The sequence below is a fragment of the Sebastes fasciatus genome, chromosome 11 (genome assembly GCF_043250625.1).
Source record: "Sebastes fasciatus isolate fSebFas1 chromosome 11, fSebFas1.pri, whole genome shotgun sequence".
In the NCBI taxonomy this organism is placed as follows: domain Eukaryota; kingdom Metazoa; phylum Chordata; class Actinopteri; order Perciformes; family Sebastidae; genus Sebastes; species Sebastes fasciatus.
Window position 1 is genome coordinate 35226766 of NC_133805.1, and position 16058 is coordinate 35242823.

A 16058-nucleotide genomic window follows, 5' to 3' on the forward strand; every position below is an offset into this window, starting at 1 on the left:
AGTTCTTCTCCATCCTCCTTGCCCTAACCCTGAAGTTCTTCTCCAACCTTGCCCTTACCCTGAAGTTCTTCTCCATCCTGGATCTTACCCTGCTTCTCCATCCTTGCCCTTACCCTGAAGTTCTTCTCCATCCTTGCCCTTACCCTGCTTGTCCTTACCCTGAAGTCCTTCTCCATCCCTGCCCTTACCCTGAAGTTCTTCTCCATCCTTGCCCTTACCCTGCTTGTCCTTACCCTGAAGTTCTTCTCCAACCTTGCCCTTGCCCTGAAGTTCTTCTCCATCCTTGCCCTTACCCTGAAGTTCTTCTCCATCCTTGCCCTTACCCTGCTTGTCCTTACCCTGAAGTCCTTCTCCATCCTTGCCCTTACCCTGAAGTTCTTCTCCATCCCTGCCCTTACCCTGAAGTTCTTCTCCATCCTTGCCCTTACCCTGCTTGTCCTTACCCTGAAGTTCTTCTCCAACCTTGCCCTTGCCCTGAAGTTCTTCTCCATCCTTGCCCTTGCCTTGAAGCTCTTCTCCAGCCTTGCCGCAGGCAGGGGTCGAACCGCCGACCTCCTGCTCCGCGGCAGGTGCACGGGAGCAGAGCACCCCTTCCCTCCCTCCTCCCACAGAGAAGATTGAACCATATCCTTTGCGCAGGGGCCATGCTAATCTTCTCTGTATCGTTCCAATTTTAGAATATGCATTACCGAAGTAAATGCAATAGGAGGAAGATCCTGAGATGTTTTTATAGGCACTAGTCCTTTACGGGACCAGACTGAGGGTCTGGAGGACAGACGAGACTCTACTGGCTTCTAGTAAATACATGTGAACAGTAGAGACAGGTCTGGGGGCTGTGCTGGTGGTTAGGTACCTTAACTAAACCATAATGGCTCTCCAGCTCTGGTCTGGATTAGTCTGAGGTGGTACGAGTTCAGGCTGAGCCTGTGAGTGTTCCAGAGGCATGCTGGGAGATTTAGACAGGCTGGGGTGACGTCAGCCGTTGAGGATTGGATGCCTGAAGGCGCGAGAACAAAAGGCTGACTCGACGCCCCTCCTCCAGGAGGACTCTGACCCCCCTCCAGACCCTCAGGGGTTAGCGGGGGCTGGTAGAGCCACACTGTGAGAGACGGGCGGCGGGGGGGGGGGTAGAGAGAAAGCAGGAACCGGTCTGGATTACATCATCCTGCCGCCTTCGAGCCGGAAGAGACGAGGAGGACGCTCGCAGCAGAGAAAGCTCCTGGACGTCTGGAACCTGCTTCACAATAAGAAAACAGACCCAGGAGACTGATTTGGACCTGAACCAGGACCTGGACACACTCTGACCCTGCTGCTATGTGGATTAAAACAGCCTGCATGTCCTGCTCTTTGTCCTGCTGCTGAATGCCTCTGAAGTGGCTCCTATCTGGACTCAGTCTACAGCGGTTCTGGTCTAGTCGTGCTGTGTTTGCTGCTTGTGAACATTAAACGTGTTGATGTGAGAGTCTGACGGATCCAATCACACTTTAATCTCTTTATTTCACCAGTTAAACTGCTGCTTAGAAGCAGGAAGAGAACCCTTCTGTCTGCCTCTGGCTTCTATTCAAACATACCAGCTGCAGTTCACCGACCCGCCACCGAGTGTCGCTGTCGGACCGCTCTACATGGGGCGTTCAAGGGCGCCGCGGAAGCGTCGGACTCCAAAGAACTGAAAGAGAAGAGAGAAAGAACCCAATTAGCAGTCACAGAACACCAAGAACATAGTAAAATAGTACATTAACTTGACTTATTGTCCACATAATGAGCTCCATGAGCGTTTCTGTGATAACAGGCCCCACTGACTCACGTTAGTCTCAGCAGAAACAGCCCGTTCTCACGTTGACACAAACACATCCACCAGACTCACTGATACATTCTTTCACTTTAGTGAAAAACGTTCACAACTCCACAAATATGACTCGGAACATCAATCCGGTTTGTTTATTAAAGCCCATTGATAAATTCGGCATACATAACGGTTCACTATTTCAGCTTCATTTAGACTTTTAAACCAGTTCTTAAGTGTTCCCACGAGCAGCTAGCGAAGCAGCAGAGGACTTGTGAGAGTTAAAACTGCATTAAACTCTGCTGAACTTACATGCTTTATGTGCCGAACTGAGCAGAACACCGTCAAGTTTCGTCAAATATATTTATATTTGTGAAGAAGAAAAAGTGTGTTATGTCTCGTGAATCACATATGCTCACATTTTAAACGGAGTCTGGCTCAGGAGGAGTGATTCTCTGATTCTACTGCGACCACCTGCTCTCGCTGTTCTGATCATTAATTAAACTAACCGAGCAGGAGAAACTCTACCGCTCTTAAATTCATTCTTATTGACATCATTTACAAGCAGAATTCATCAAATCATGCTAAAGAGTCGTATGAACTCTGTTAAAGTTTTACAGGGAGAGGTTGTCGTGTGCACATAACCAATAATACCTTAATTTAGTTCATCTGTTGTCGGAGTCTGGCTCCAGAAGCTGCTCTCCTCTGAGGCTCCACTCATCACCTGTCAATTACCTGCAGAGGGGGCGGGGCTTCTTCTTCTTCTTCTTCTTCTTCTCTTCCTAATGTGTGTAGCGTCGCTGTGCTGTGACAACCTGCTGTCAGCTCTGTGATGGTGATGCATCTTCATCTTCATCTTCATCTTCATCTTCCAGTTTATTTAACTTCAGGAGGAGGAAGAGGAGGATCTACTCTTCATCCTTCAGGTCATCACAAACATCAACACATCTGGACACAGCTGGTTTCAGGAGATGAAACTCTGTAGTCACTGTTCCCTTTGATTATTATTATTTTTATTATTATAATTAACATTATTATTATTATTAATGCTATTATTATCATTATTATTATTAATTATATTATTATTGTTAATACTATTGTTATTATTATTATTATTGTTAATGCTATTGTTATTATTATTATTAATATTATTATTATTAGTAGTAGTAGTATTAGTATCTAGATTACTTTTAATATCTGAGATAATATTTTCAGATTGTTGTCTTTGACCCAGTGAAGTGCTGAAGAAGATAATACAGAAATACATCATATTTAATAATATAAAGGACAACAAGAAATACATTCATAAACATTTATTAACATTTATTATTAGAAATAGTTTTTCTAAATCAATAAGAAATGCATTAAAACTTAATTATAAAGTAAATAAATACATTTTAAAAGTGATGTCTCGTAAACGGGAGATTTTGGGTTCAAATCCCAACAGTGCCTCACACAGGACAGCAGTCTGTGGACTTTAACAGTAGAAAAAAGATTCAGGACATGATGTGACATATTTCTGGAAAACATTGTCTCATTTGGAAACAATGGAAGAGAGAACGGAACACCAACAAGAGGAGGTGCGGTAGTACTGTAGTCTGGTAGTTATAGTTTATGCTATGTGGGGGGAGACAGGGAAGGGGGGTTCTGCTCCTGTGTATTTGCTACGGAAGGATGAAGAAATGGCAAGGATGGAGAAATGCCTCAAGGTAATGAATAAATGGTAAAGGAAGGCGGGGTACACCCTGGACAGATCGGCAGACTATCACAGGGCTGAGACTAGAGACAGACAACCATGCACACTCACATTCACACCTAAGGGCTCATTCCATATCTCTTTGTACACTGGAACAGCGCCACCTGTCCCTCGACGTGCCAAAAACAGGGATGAAGCAGTCCTCGGTAGTATAGTGGACAGGATGCAAATTGGTGATTTCGTTCCTCAAATTGGTGTATTTGTGTTTCCAAAAAAAGACAAGCTCTGTAAGAGTGCTATTGTGAAGTGTGCTATACATTGTGTCTACCCGTCATCATCCTCCTCCTCCTCCTCCTACTCCTCCTAATCATCAGGAATTCTGCTACTCTATCTCATCATCCTCATCATCATCATTATCATCATCATCACCATCATCACAACTCCATCTGGAAACATTGTCCACATTGTCTAAACTGAACTCCTTTACCTCCGTATTCATGTTCTATCATATATTGAACTTGTGGTTCCATGATCACATACTGGAGGTAAACCAATAACCAGTCAGTTTTTGTAAAGATGAACAACTTTATTTAGAAAAAACACACACAAACACAGCAAACCAAAATCCAACATAAATATATAAAATAAAAAACCAATATATTATATATACACACACACACACACACACACACACACACACACACACACACACACACACACACACAAACACTCTTCTCTGTCAGCCACTGCTCCACAGTCCTGCCCTTTAGGTCTGACGCCGCGCAGAACGTCTCCCTGGTCTTTCTGTAGAGACTGTGGCCAGTGGCTTTCGCCCTTTGTTGGCCACACTGGCGGCAGGTCCTCTGTTTCAGGGGCGGCAAAGGGCCTTCCTGCATGGCCTTCCACTTCTTCTCCAGCCTCCAGATGGTGGTCCTGGGGATGCAGGTCTTCATCTACTGCTTCAGAGTCATCCGTCCTGCTGCCGCCACCTTGCAGAACTGATGTCCTCTGAAGCTGTAAAATCCCCTGTGACCGGCATGACCACCACACATGGGGCAAGAGGCTGCTGGCTGCGCTACAGAATCCTCCTCAGAGCTGCTAGTGGGCTGGGCTACAGAGAGTTTGAGGGGACACACACACACTAAAAAAGGAAGGAAATAAAGAAAGAAACAATGCCATTCACGACCTAGATCTCACAGCTGATGAGGAAATGGATTTACTCACAAAATGGTAGGACAAGGAATCATCGGAGCACGTGAGGAGAATTCGGTCAGTCTATGTGTCTGACCCCAGCGCAGCGCTAGGAATGGCTTGGAGGAGGTTAAACGAGTGTTATGGCGAGATGATTGAAAATGCACTTTTTAAAAAACTGGATGCCTTTACTAAAATCTCTAACAGAGACTACGCCAAGATTAGAGAACTTGGAGACCTTCTAATGGAGCTGCAAACGGCCAAAGATGATGGATACTTACCAGGACTGGTGTATTTGGATACCGCAAGAGGGATCAATCCAATAGTGGAGAAGTTGCCCCATTATCTACAAGAGAGGTGGATTTCTCACGGCATGAAGTTTAAAGAGGAAAACCATGACTGTTTCCCTCCATTTTGGTATTTCACCAGTTTCATCTGCCATGAGGCAAAAGCAAGGAACGACCCTAGCTTCGCCATCCTCAGCAGTAATCCTACAAAGGGTGACGGATTTACACCCAAGGACAACAGTCAGAGAATGCCTATTGCTGTCAACAAAATGGATGTTTTCCCCAAAAAACCCTCCAACATAGATCCATGTTCCAAAGAGAATGACCCTGGTAAACATTGTCCTATCCATAATAAGCCTCACCCCTTGAGGAAGTTCCGGGGCTTCAGGTTGAAGACACTGGAGGAGCGGAAAGCTTATTTGAAGGAGAACGGCATCTGCTTCAGGTGTTGCGCATCTTCCTCTCACTTTGCACGCCATTGCAGAGCCGTGGTTAAGTATACAGAGTGCAACAGTGAAAACCACAGCACGGCTCTCCATCCAGGGCCACCCCCTTCAGACTATCAGGCGTTCAGCCCCTCTACAGGTCATGGCGGGGAGAAAGAAGCCTCATCTTCATTAATATCTGTGAACAATGCATGCACAGAGGTCTGCGGCAAAGGTCTTACAGCCAAGTCCTGTTCAAAGATTTGTTTGGTCTGAGTCTATCCGAAAGGTAAGCGGGAGAATGCAGTGAAGATGTACGCGATGATCGACGATCAGAGCAACAGATCGCTAGCGAAGTCAGAATTCTTTGAGCACTTCCACGTCAACAGCAATGCATCTCCTTACTCACTGAAGACCTGTACTGGTATAACAGACACAGCTGGAAGAAGGGCTGACGGTTACCAGATAGAGCCTGTACATGGTGGAGTCAGTCTGTCACTTCCGACACTGATAGAATGTGACGAAATACCAGATAACAGATCTGAGATACCTAAACACCAGGCAGCCCGTCACCATCCACACCTGAAGTCTATCGCCTTGAAGATCCCAGAACTAGACGAGAAAGCTCAAATCCTCCTGCTGCTAAGTCATGACATCTTGAGAGTCTACAAGGTGAGGAAGCGAGTGAATGGGCGTCACAATGCTCCCTTTGCCCTCAAGCTGGACCTGGGGTGGGTTCTGGTAGGCGAAGTGTGTTTGGGCAGCTCTCATATGCCTAGGGTGCAATGTTTAAAAAACAGTGTGTTAGAGTATGGCAGGCCTTCCGTCTTTACACCTTGCGAAAACCACATTCACCTCAAAGAGAAGCTGGTAAGTCCAGAGATAGATACTGAGGTTTGCCTTCAGCTCCAAGTCACCACATCTTCAACCAGCGTGAAAGACAGAAAACTTGGTCCGGAACGCTTTGAGCGTTTCTCCACATGGGACAGTGAATCGCTTCACTCATCCATGTAGCACGCTCTTTCAAGTCCTCTTCTGTCAATCCTTCACACAAGGGTCAGTATATTATGCATTTATACAAGGTGAAAAGGTGTTAGTGTTACGGGTCCCAGGGATGAGTGTCACCGTAGCAGAAATGTTACCTGTATTAAGCAGGTAGAAGAGTAGCAATGAGGACACGGTGCATCTCGTTTTCCCGCCAGATTGCTTCTGAGGAAAGAAGTTCCCCGGAGCAACTGAAGTGAACACAAACGTTCCGCCTCACTACTTCATTTTTAAAACCGTATCATTACTCCATTAATGTAAGAAAATAAATAAAGGTCCTAACATAAATGCAAATAATGATCCAAAATAATAAGTCAAATCATCACACACCATATTATCACTGAAATGTGGCCACACTGTCTCAGGTGTGCCACATTAGCATGACATACAGTCTGTGAGGTTAAACATATTTAAGTGTTTTATTAAAGCATGTGCATTCATCATATAAGTGGTGTGTAACAATATATAAATACTTCACTAAAGTTTATGTCAAAGTTTATGAGCAGCTGCATAGCATGGCACTGATTCATCAGAACTCTATTCAGAAAACAAGCATTTTAACAGCTGTTTGCTTGTCGTGTTGCGAACAGACCTGACACAGCATGAATTCAGACTTTTTACAAATCAACATCATAATGTCTTGTCTGGCTTGCAGCGGTGGCCAAACTCGGCGGTCCAGCGTTTCCCACAGAGGCTGCACTTAACCACAAATGTGGCCCTCTTTTTGGGAGGAGGATTAAGTCCTGTTCTCCTCTCCTCCTCTCTCCTCTCCATCTCCCTCTTTCCTCGTCTCCAGGCCGTGGAGACGGGGACAGGGAGAGGATGTGGTGCTGGCTGGGACCAGGTGGTGGGCTGAGGGGTGGGAAGAATGTATGTAGGTCTGTCGGGAGGTCTGGGTGGTTGGGTTGGGAGAGGAGGAAGAGGTTGGGGTTGGGGGGGCAGCGGCCGGATAAAATACACCGGTGGAGCGAAGATGAGGGGGGGGGTTGGTGGAGCGAAGATGAGGGGGGGGGTTTGGTGGAGGCAGAGAGGAGGCGGCGGAGGTGGCTGCTGCTGGTGGTGGTGGCGGCTGGTGGTGGCTACTGCTGCTGGTGGTGGTGGAGGGAGGAGAGGGAGGATGCACCTCTCTCTGCCCGACGACCCCCTGACCTGTGGTGTTCTCAGGGTCCTCGTAGACCAGGGGGTCGTAACGCTTCTGTGGAGTCCCCAGCAGCGGCCTGGCATGGGGCAGCAGGCTGGAGGCATCCATGGACACGATGGATGCCGGGATGTACTGCTCTAGCATCCTCAGCTCAATCGCCTTCCCCCTCTGATTGTACCTGTGTGTGTGTGAGAGAGAGAGAGAGAGAGAGAGAGAGAGAGAGAGAGAGAGAGAGAGGAAGTGATGTCCCACCTGTAGCAGACAGGCTGTAACCTCAGGAGGACATGATAGTGGGGAGAACTCACCACTGAGTCAGTGTCCTCTGGTTAATCTTGAAAAGCTGGAGCCGGGTGGGAGTCATAATGTCCTCGTTTGTGATGACATTTCTCTTTTTATGGTGTAATCGCTCAGGACGAGCGTCCAGCGGTTGCTCCTCCTGCCCCCAACCCGGCCCTCCAGGTGCTCCCAGCACAGCCGGACACAAATGGCCTCCACTACCCTGCTGGTGCTGGGCCACTGGCCGAGGCCGATGTCGTATCCGTACGCACACGTGACGGACACCAATCAGCTTATCAGTAACACGTCTCCACAGCCAGCTCCTAGTGAACACTGAGATATAGTTTATATATTCAGTTTGGTTTTTGGCTCACCGTCTAAGGCTGTCAAAACCGACGCAGGTCGTGGTCCTTCTGTAGGACACCTTGTATTTCCCCGTCGGTTGCTTGTCCCTGTGCCGAGCGGGGAAGTCAAGAGCCTGCTTGTCCTGGGCAGGCAGCTTCTGCCACAAGGCCACGATCTCCTGAGCCTTGGCGTGGGTTGCGAACATGTAGTGGCGCAGCTCCACCAGGCTGTCAGCCAGCCTCACCACATCTTCGTAACCCTCAGCTGTTGTACCTCCAGGCCTGGAGCAGCTCTGGAGAAAACAGGGAGAGAACAGGAGGATCAACATCAGTGAAGGAAGGGAAGTTAGTCACAACGTGCTTCACAAGACTACAGTTATTAAGAATAACAGCAGGTCAGACCAGTCTCTAAAGTACTCACATCACCGCGGTCTGGAGTGGCTGGCTCCTGCTGTCCTGGGTCCTCCTGGACTGGGTCCTGCTGGACCGGGGCGCTTTGGGAGGCAGCTGGAGGAGGCTGGACCACTGTCTCAGAGGAGTGGAGAGTTGCATTGGTGTAGAGCAGCTCCTCTTCCTCCTTCTCCTCCTCCTCCTCCTCCTCCTCCTCCAGCTCGATGCCGTCAGGTACATCAGGATCTCCCCCCAGGTCCTGATCCGGCTGGTGGTTGGATTGAGCTGATAGGTAATCAATACATAAACGTGAATTTAACCAAATCTCTCTGTGTGTTTGTATGAGGGAGAGTTTCAGAGAGTTAACCCTTACCAGTGTACCCCCTGGCCTCTGTGTAGTCTTCAACCAGTGTTTGCCTGTACAACTCCTGGGTCAGCCGGTTCAAGACCTGCTGCTGTCGCTAGCTGTTGCAGCGGACTTGCTGGTCAGCGTCCCTGATGTTGGCTTGGTGTGTCCCCAGCTTTACTGCTTACTTTCTTTCTTTTTTTTTTAAACTCTTTTTTTATTTGAGAACAAAGAACATGAGGTCATCATGGGTGTTACAATGTGAAATCACAGTACATTTTTGTAAATACATCTTAATATAAATTGTCACACTTCAATCAACGGTGTAAATACACAATCCATTTTTCCCAGTACTCAATACTTTTTTCCAATTCAAGCCTTAAAATAAATGTGAGTCTTTCCATACGATATATTTGATTAACAATACCCCGCCATTGGTCTAATGTTGGAGGATCAGTCTGCAACCACTTTCGAGTTATGGCTTTCTTACTACTTGCCAAGAGAATCTTTATTAAATATTTATCTTTTTGTAAAACAACTTCTGGTATGTTTCTGAGCCAAACCCTGATCTCCCTTCCTGAGTCGTCTTAACTGTTTGCCAGAACTTCCATGATGACAAAGGAAAGTCCTTCTCCGTAGCATCAACACATGGTATGGATATTACATTTCATGGATGAATAATTTCCTATTATGAGATGCATCTAATTGTGAATTCTCCATTTTGCTGTGAAGTAACAACTGCTGTTGCTTTACAGCTTTTGTCTTTCTTGGTGAATAATAAGCAGCTGGTAGAAGACGCTAGCCTCCCCGTCGGTGAATCAAACCCCAGTCTTCCGCGTGACAAGCGGAGATACTGTCCACTATACTAACGAGGACTGCTTCATCCCTGTTTTTGGCACAAGCTAGGGTCGTTCCTTGCTTTTGCCTCATGGCAGATGAAACTGGTGAAATACCAAAATGGAGGGAAACAGTCATGGTTTTCCTCTTTAAACTTCATGCCGTGAGAAATCCACCTCTCTTGTAGATAATGGGGCAACTTCTCCACTATTGGATTGATCCCTCTTGCGGTATCCAAATACACCAGTCCTGGTAAGTATCCATCATCTTTGGCCGTTTGCAGCTCCATTAGAAGGTCTCCAAGTTCTCTAATCTTGGCGTAGTCTCTGTTAGAGATTTTAGTAAAGGCATCCAGTTTTTTAAAAAGTGCATTTTCAATCATCTCGCCATAACACTCGTTTAACCTCCTCCAAGCCATTCCTAGCGCTGCGCTGGGGTCAGACACATAGACTGACCGAATTCTCCTCACGTGCTCCGATGATTCCTTGTCCTACCATTTTGTGAGTAAATCCATTTCCTCATCAGCTGTGAGATCTAGGTCGTGAATGGCATTGTTTCTTTCTTTATTTCCTTCCTTTTTTAGTGTGTGTGTGTCCCCTCAAACTCTCTGTAGCCCAGCCCACTAGCAGCTCTGAGGAGGATTCTGTAGCGCAGCCAGCAGCCTCTTGCCCCATGTGTGGTGGTCATGCCGGTCACAGGGGATTTTACAGCTTCAGAGGACATCAGTTCTGCAAGGTGGCGGCAGCAGGACGGATGACTCTGAAGCAGTAGATGAAGACCTGCATCCCCAGGACCACCATCTGGAGGCTGGAGAAGAAGTGGAAGGCCATGCAGGAAGGCCCTTTGCCGCCCCTGAAACAGAGGACCTGCCGCCAGTGTGGCCAACAAAGGGCGAAAGCCACTGGCCACAGTCTCTACAGAAAGACCAGGGAGACGTTCTGCGCGGCGTCAGACCTAAAGGGCAGGACTGTGGAGCAGTGGCTGACAGAGAAGAGTGTTTGTGTGTGTGTGTGTGTGTGTGTGTGTGTGTGTGTGTGTGTGTGTGTGTGTGTGTGTATATATAATATATTGGTTTTTTATTTTATATATTTATGTTGGATTTTGGTTTGCTGTGTTTGTGTGTGTTTTTTCTAAATAAAGTTGTTCATCTTTACAAAAACTGACTGGTTATTGGTTTACCTCCAGTATGTGATCATGGAACCACAAGTTCAATATATGATAGAACATGAATACGGAGGTAAAGGAGTTCAGTTTAGACAATGTGGACAATGTTTCCAGATGGAGTTGTGATGATGGTGATGATGATGATAATGATGATGATGAGGATGATGAGATAGAGTAGCAGAATTCCTGATGATTAGGAGGAGTAGGAGGAGGAGGAGGAGGATGATGACGGGTAGACACAATGTATAGCACACTTCACAATAGCACTCTTACAGAGCTTGTCTTTTTTTGGAAACACAAATACACCAATTTGAGGAACGAAATCACCAATTTGCATCCTGTCCACTATACTACCGAGGACTGCTTCATCCCTGTTTTTGGCACGTCGAGGGACAGGTGGCGCTGTTCCAGTGTACAAAGAGATATGGAATGAGCCCTTAGGTGTGAATGTGAGTGTGCATGGTTGTCTGTCTCTAGTCTCAGCCCTGTGATAGTCTGCCGATCTGTCCAGGGTGTACCCCGCCTTCCTTTACCATTTATTCATTACCTTGAGGCATTTCTCCATCCTTGCCATTTCTTCATCCTTCCGTAGCAAATACACAGGAGCAGAACCCCCCTTCCCTGTCTCCCCCCACATAGCATAAACTATAACTACCAGACTACAGTACTACCGCACCTCCTCTTGTTGGTGTTCCGTTCTCTCTTCCATTGTTTCCAAATGAGACAATGTTTTCCAGAAATATGTCACATCATGTCCTGAATCTTTTTTCTACTGTTAAAGTCCACAGACTGCTGTCCTGTGTGAGGCACTGTTGGGATTTGAACCCAAAATCTCCCGTTTACGAGACATCACTTTTAAAATGTATTTATTTACTTTATAATTAAGTTTTAATGCATTTCTTATTGATTTAGAAAAACTATTTCTAATAATAAATGTTAATAAATGTTTATGAATGTATTTCTTGTTGTCCTTTATATTATTAAATATGATGTATTTCTGTATTATCTTCTTCAGCACTTCACTGGGTCAAAGACAACAATCTGAAAATATTATCTCAGATATTAAAAGTAATCTAGATACTAATACTACTACTACTAATAATAATAATATTAATAATAATAATAACAATAGCATTAACAATAATAATAATAATAACAATAGTATTAACAATAATAATATAATTAATAATAATAATGATAATAATAGCATTAATAATAATAATAATGTTAATTATAATAATAAAAATAATAATAATCAAAGGGAACAGTGACTACAGAGTTTCATCTCCTGAAACCAGCTGTGTCCAGATGTGTTGATGTTTGTGATGACCTGAAGGATGAAGAGTAGATCCTCCTCTTCCTCCTCCTGAAGTTAAATAAACTGGAAGATGAAGATGAAGATGAAGATGAAGATGCATCACCATCACAGAGCTGACAGCAGGTTGTCACAGCACAGCGACGCTACACACATTAGGAAGAGAAGAAGAAGAAGAAGAAGAAGAAGCCCCGCCCCCTCTGCAGGTAATTGACAGGTGATGAGTGGAGCCTCAGAGGAGAGCAGCTTCTGGAGCCAGACTCCGACAACAGATGAACTAAATTAAGGTATTATTGGTTATGTGCACACGACAACCTCTCCCTGTAAAACTTTAACAGAGTTCATACGACTCTTTAGCATGATTTGATGAATTCTGCTTGTAAATGATGTCAATAAGAATGAATTTAAGAGCGGTAGAGTTTCTCCTGCTCGGTTAGTTTAATTAATGATCAGAACAGCGAGAGCAGGTGGTCGCAGTAGAATCAGAGAATCACTCCTCCTGAGCCAGACTCCGTTTAAAATGTGAGCATATGTGATTCACGAGACATAACACACTTTTTCTTCTTCACAAATATAAATATATTTGACGAAACTTGACGGTGTTCTGCTCAGTTCGGCACATAAAGCATGTAAGTTCAGCAGAGTTTAATGCAGTTTTAACTCTCACAAGTCCTCTGCTGCTTCGCTAGCTGCTCGTGGGAACACTTAAGAACTGGTTTAAAAGTCTAAATGAAGCTGAAATAGTGAACCGTTATGTATGCCGAATTTATCAATGGGCTTTAATAAACAAACCGGATTGATGTTCCGAGTCATATTTGTGGAGTTGTGAACGTTTTTCACTAAAGTGAAAGAATGTATCAGTGAGTCTGGTGGATGTGTTTGTGTCAACGTGAGAACGGGCTGTTTCTGCTGAGACTAACGTGAGTCAGTGGGGCCTGTTATCACAGAAACGCTCATGGAGCTCATTATGTGGACAATAAGTCAAGTTAATGTACTATTTTACTATGTTCTTGGTGTTCTGTGACTGCTAATTGGGTTCTTTCTCTCTTCTCTTTCAGTTCTTTGGAGTCCGACGCTTCCGCGGCGCCCTTGAACGCCCCATGTAGAGCGGTCCGACAGCGACACTCGGTGGCGGGTCGGTGAACTGCAGCTGGTATGTTTGAATAGAAGCCAGAGGCAGACAGAAGGGTTCTCTTCCTGCTTCTAAGCAGCAGTTTAACTGGTGAAATAAAGAGATTAAAGTGTGATTGGATCCGTCAGACTCTCACATCAACACGTTTAATGTTCACAAGCAGCAAACACAGCACGACTAGACCAGAACCGCTGTAGACTGAGTCCAGATAGGAGCCACTTCAGAGGCATTCAGCAGCAGGACAAAGAGCAGGACATGCAGGCTGTTTTAATCCACATAGCAGCAGGGTCAGAGTGTGTCCAGGTCCTGGTTCAGGTCCAAATCAGTCTCCTGGGTCTGTTTTCTTATTGTGAAGCAGGTTCCAGACGTCCAGGAGCTTTCTCTGCTGCGAGCGTCCTCCTCGTCTCTTCCGGCTCGAAGGCGGCAGGATGATGTAATCCAGACCGGTTCCTGCTTTCTCTCTACCCCCCCCCCCGCCGCCCGTCTCTCACAGTGTGGCTCTACCAGCCCCCGCTAACCCCTGAGGGTCTGGAGGGGGGTCAGAGTCCTCCTGGAGGAGGGGCGTCGAGTCAGCCTTTTGTTCTCGCGCCTTCAGGCATCCAATCCTCAACGGCTGACGTCACCCCAGCCTGTCTAAATCTCCCAGCATGCCTCTGGAACACTCACAGGCTCAGCCTGAACTCGTACCACCTCAGACTAATCCAGACCAGAGCTGGAGAGCCATTATGGTTTAGTTAAGGTACCTAACCACCAGCACAGCCCCCAGACCTGTCTCTACTGTTCACATGTATTTACTAGAAGCCAGTAGAGTCTCGTCTGTCCTCCAGACCCTCAGTCTGGTCCCGTAAAGGACTAGTGCCTATAAAAACATCTCAGGATCTTCCTCCTATTGCATTTACTTCGGTAATGCATATTCTAAAATTGGAACGATACAGAGAAGATTAGCATGGCCCCTGCGCAAGGATGACACGCAAATTCGTGAAGCGTTCCTTCTATTATGACTTTTCTGATCATTATGGGATGTTTTCTGATGTTTTAATGATTTTTTTGGAAATTTTTAGAATTGTTTCTGATTATTTTCTGACTTTTCTATTTATTTTCTATGACTTTTCTGATTATTTTCTGATGTTTTATGACTGTGATGTTTATTGATGATTTTATGATTTTTTTATGATTTATTGTGGTACTTGTTGAGCTACTAAGTCATTTGAAAATACTAAGTCATTATTTTGAAATACTAAGTCATTATTTTGAGGTATTAAGTCATTATTTTGAAATACTAAGTCATTATTTTGAGATACTAAGTCATTATTTTGAAATACTAACTCATTATTTTGAGGTATTAAGTCATTATTTTGAAATACTAAGTCATTATTTTGAAATACTAACTCATTATTTTGAGGTATTAAGTCATTATTTTGAAATACTAAGTCATTATTTTGAGATACTAAGTCATTATTTTGAAATACTAACTCATTATTTTGAGGTATTAAGTCATTATTTTGAAATACTAAGTCATTATTTTGAAATACTAACTCATTATTTTGAGGTATTAAGTCATTATTTTGAAATACAAAGTCATTATTTTGAAATACAAAGTCATTATTTTGAAATACAAAGTCATTATTTTGAAATACAAAGTCATTATTTTGAAATACAAAGTCATTATTTTGAAATACAAAGTCAATATTTTGAAATACAAAGTCATTCATTTGAACTACTAAGTCATTAATTTGAAATACAAAGTAATTATTTAGAAATACTAAGTCAAATACACTTGACAGCAAATACACTTGACAAACCATTTACAATAACAGAATTCTATAACCCACTCAAACTCATATTCATCGAACCACTTGCAGCAGCCATCCATCAAAAAGTAAACATCACAGGAATCCAAACAAACAATATGCATCACAAGGTCAGCCTTTATGCAGACGACATTCTACTTTACTTACAAAATCCTTCATCTTCATTACCCGAAACCATCCGCCTCATAAATACTTTTTCTAAAATATCTGATTACACTATCAACTGGTCTGAATCCAGCATTCTCCCACTCAGCCCTAATATTTGGGATGTGGCAGTTCCAACACCACTCACCTTTCTGCCAACTGGTAATATCACATACCTATGAATCAACATTTCACCCAGGCTGTCGGACAAGCAGGGTAAGGGCAAGGATGGAGAATAACTTCAGGGTAAGGGCAAGGATGGAGAAGGACTTCAGGGTAAGGGCAAGGATGGAGAAGAACTTCAGGGTAAGGGCAAGGATGGAGAAGAACTTCAGGGTAAGATCAAGGATGGAGAAGAGCTTCAAGGTAAGTAAAGGTTGTTAAACTACAGTAAACAGTAAAACAGTGAGGGATGGTAGTAAATGATATAGAACAATAGTAAAAAGATTAATAGTGCTCCGGTGAACAGTTAAAAGATGGTTCAAGAGTTGTATGATGATGCACATCTGCAACGCACCAGAGTTTGATTAAAACTAAATGTTGCGGGGGGTCGAGGGACTTCGCTTTGGCATACTTCACCCAGCGCGACTTCGTATTACCTACAACGGAGTGGAGAAAATGTTTACGTCGCCCGATGAAGCCCAGAAATACATCACGAAAAACATTACAAAACAAGCGGCTGATCCTCGTTAATGACTGGCTCTCATGGAAGGAGGATATTATTTCTTACTG

General features: G+C 44.6%; 1 protein-coding gene, 1 non-coding gene and 1 pseudogene across 2 annotated transcripts; 1 reads left to right on the forward strand and 2 right to left on the reverse strand.

Moving 5' to 3' along the window:
* Window positions 1-626: 626 nt before the first annotated feature.
* Window positions 627-701, reverse strand: LOC141777836 (U6 spliceosomal RNA; annotated as a pseudogene).
* Window positions 702-7070: 6369 nt separating this feature from the next.
* Window positions 7071-10447, reverse strand: LOC141777302 (uncharacterized). Its single transcript, XM_074651441.1, has 4 exons — window positions 10365-10447; window positions 8609-9005; window positions 7873-8480; window positions 7071-7745 (listed from the first exon to the last, which is right to left on the reverse strand). The coding sequence occupies exons 1-3, from the start codon at window positions 10445-10447 to the stop codon at window positions 8214-8216; spliced, it is 747 nt and encodes a 248-aa protein (XP_074507542.1). The 3' UTR covers window positions 7071-7745; window positions 7873-8213.
* A 3815-nt stretch (window positions 10448-14262) lies between these two features.
* On the forward strand, window positions 14263-14369 carry LOC141777835 (U6 spliceosomal RNA). Its single transcript, XR_012595999.1, has one exon. It is a non-coding gene; the product is annotated as a U6 spliceosomal RNA (small nuclear RNA).
* Window positions 14370-16058: the final 1689 nt, after the last annotated feature.

Bases quoted from the DNA above. Each gene is read 5' to 3' on its own strand.
- LOC141777302 (XM_074651441.1), bottom strand. From the start codon at position 10,447: ATGACCACCACACATGGGGCAAGAGGCTGCTGGCTGCGCTACAGAATC. The intron at 9,006-10,364 runs GTTTGAGGGGAC...CGGCTGACCCAG, and splicing joins AGTGGGCTGGGCTACAGAGA to GAGTTGTACAGGCAAACACT. The intron at 8,481-8,608 runs GTGAGTACTTTA...TGTTTTCTCCAG, and splicing joins CCACTCCAGACCGCGGTGAT to AGCTGCTCCAGGCCTGGAGG.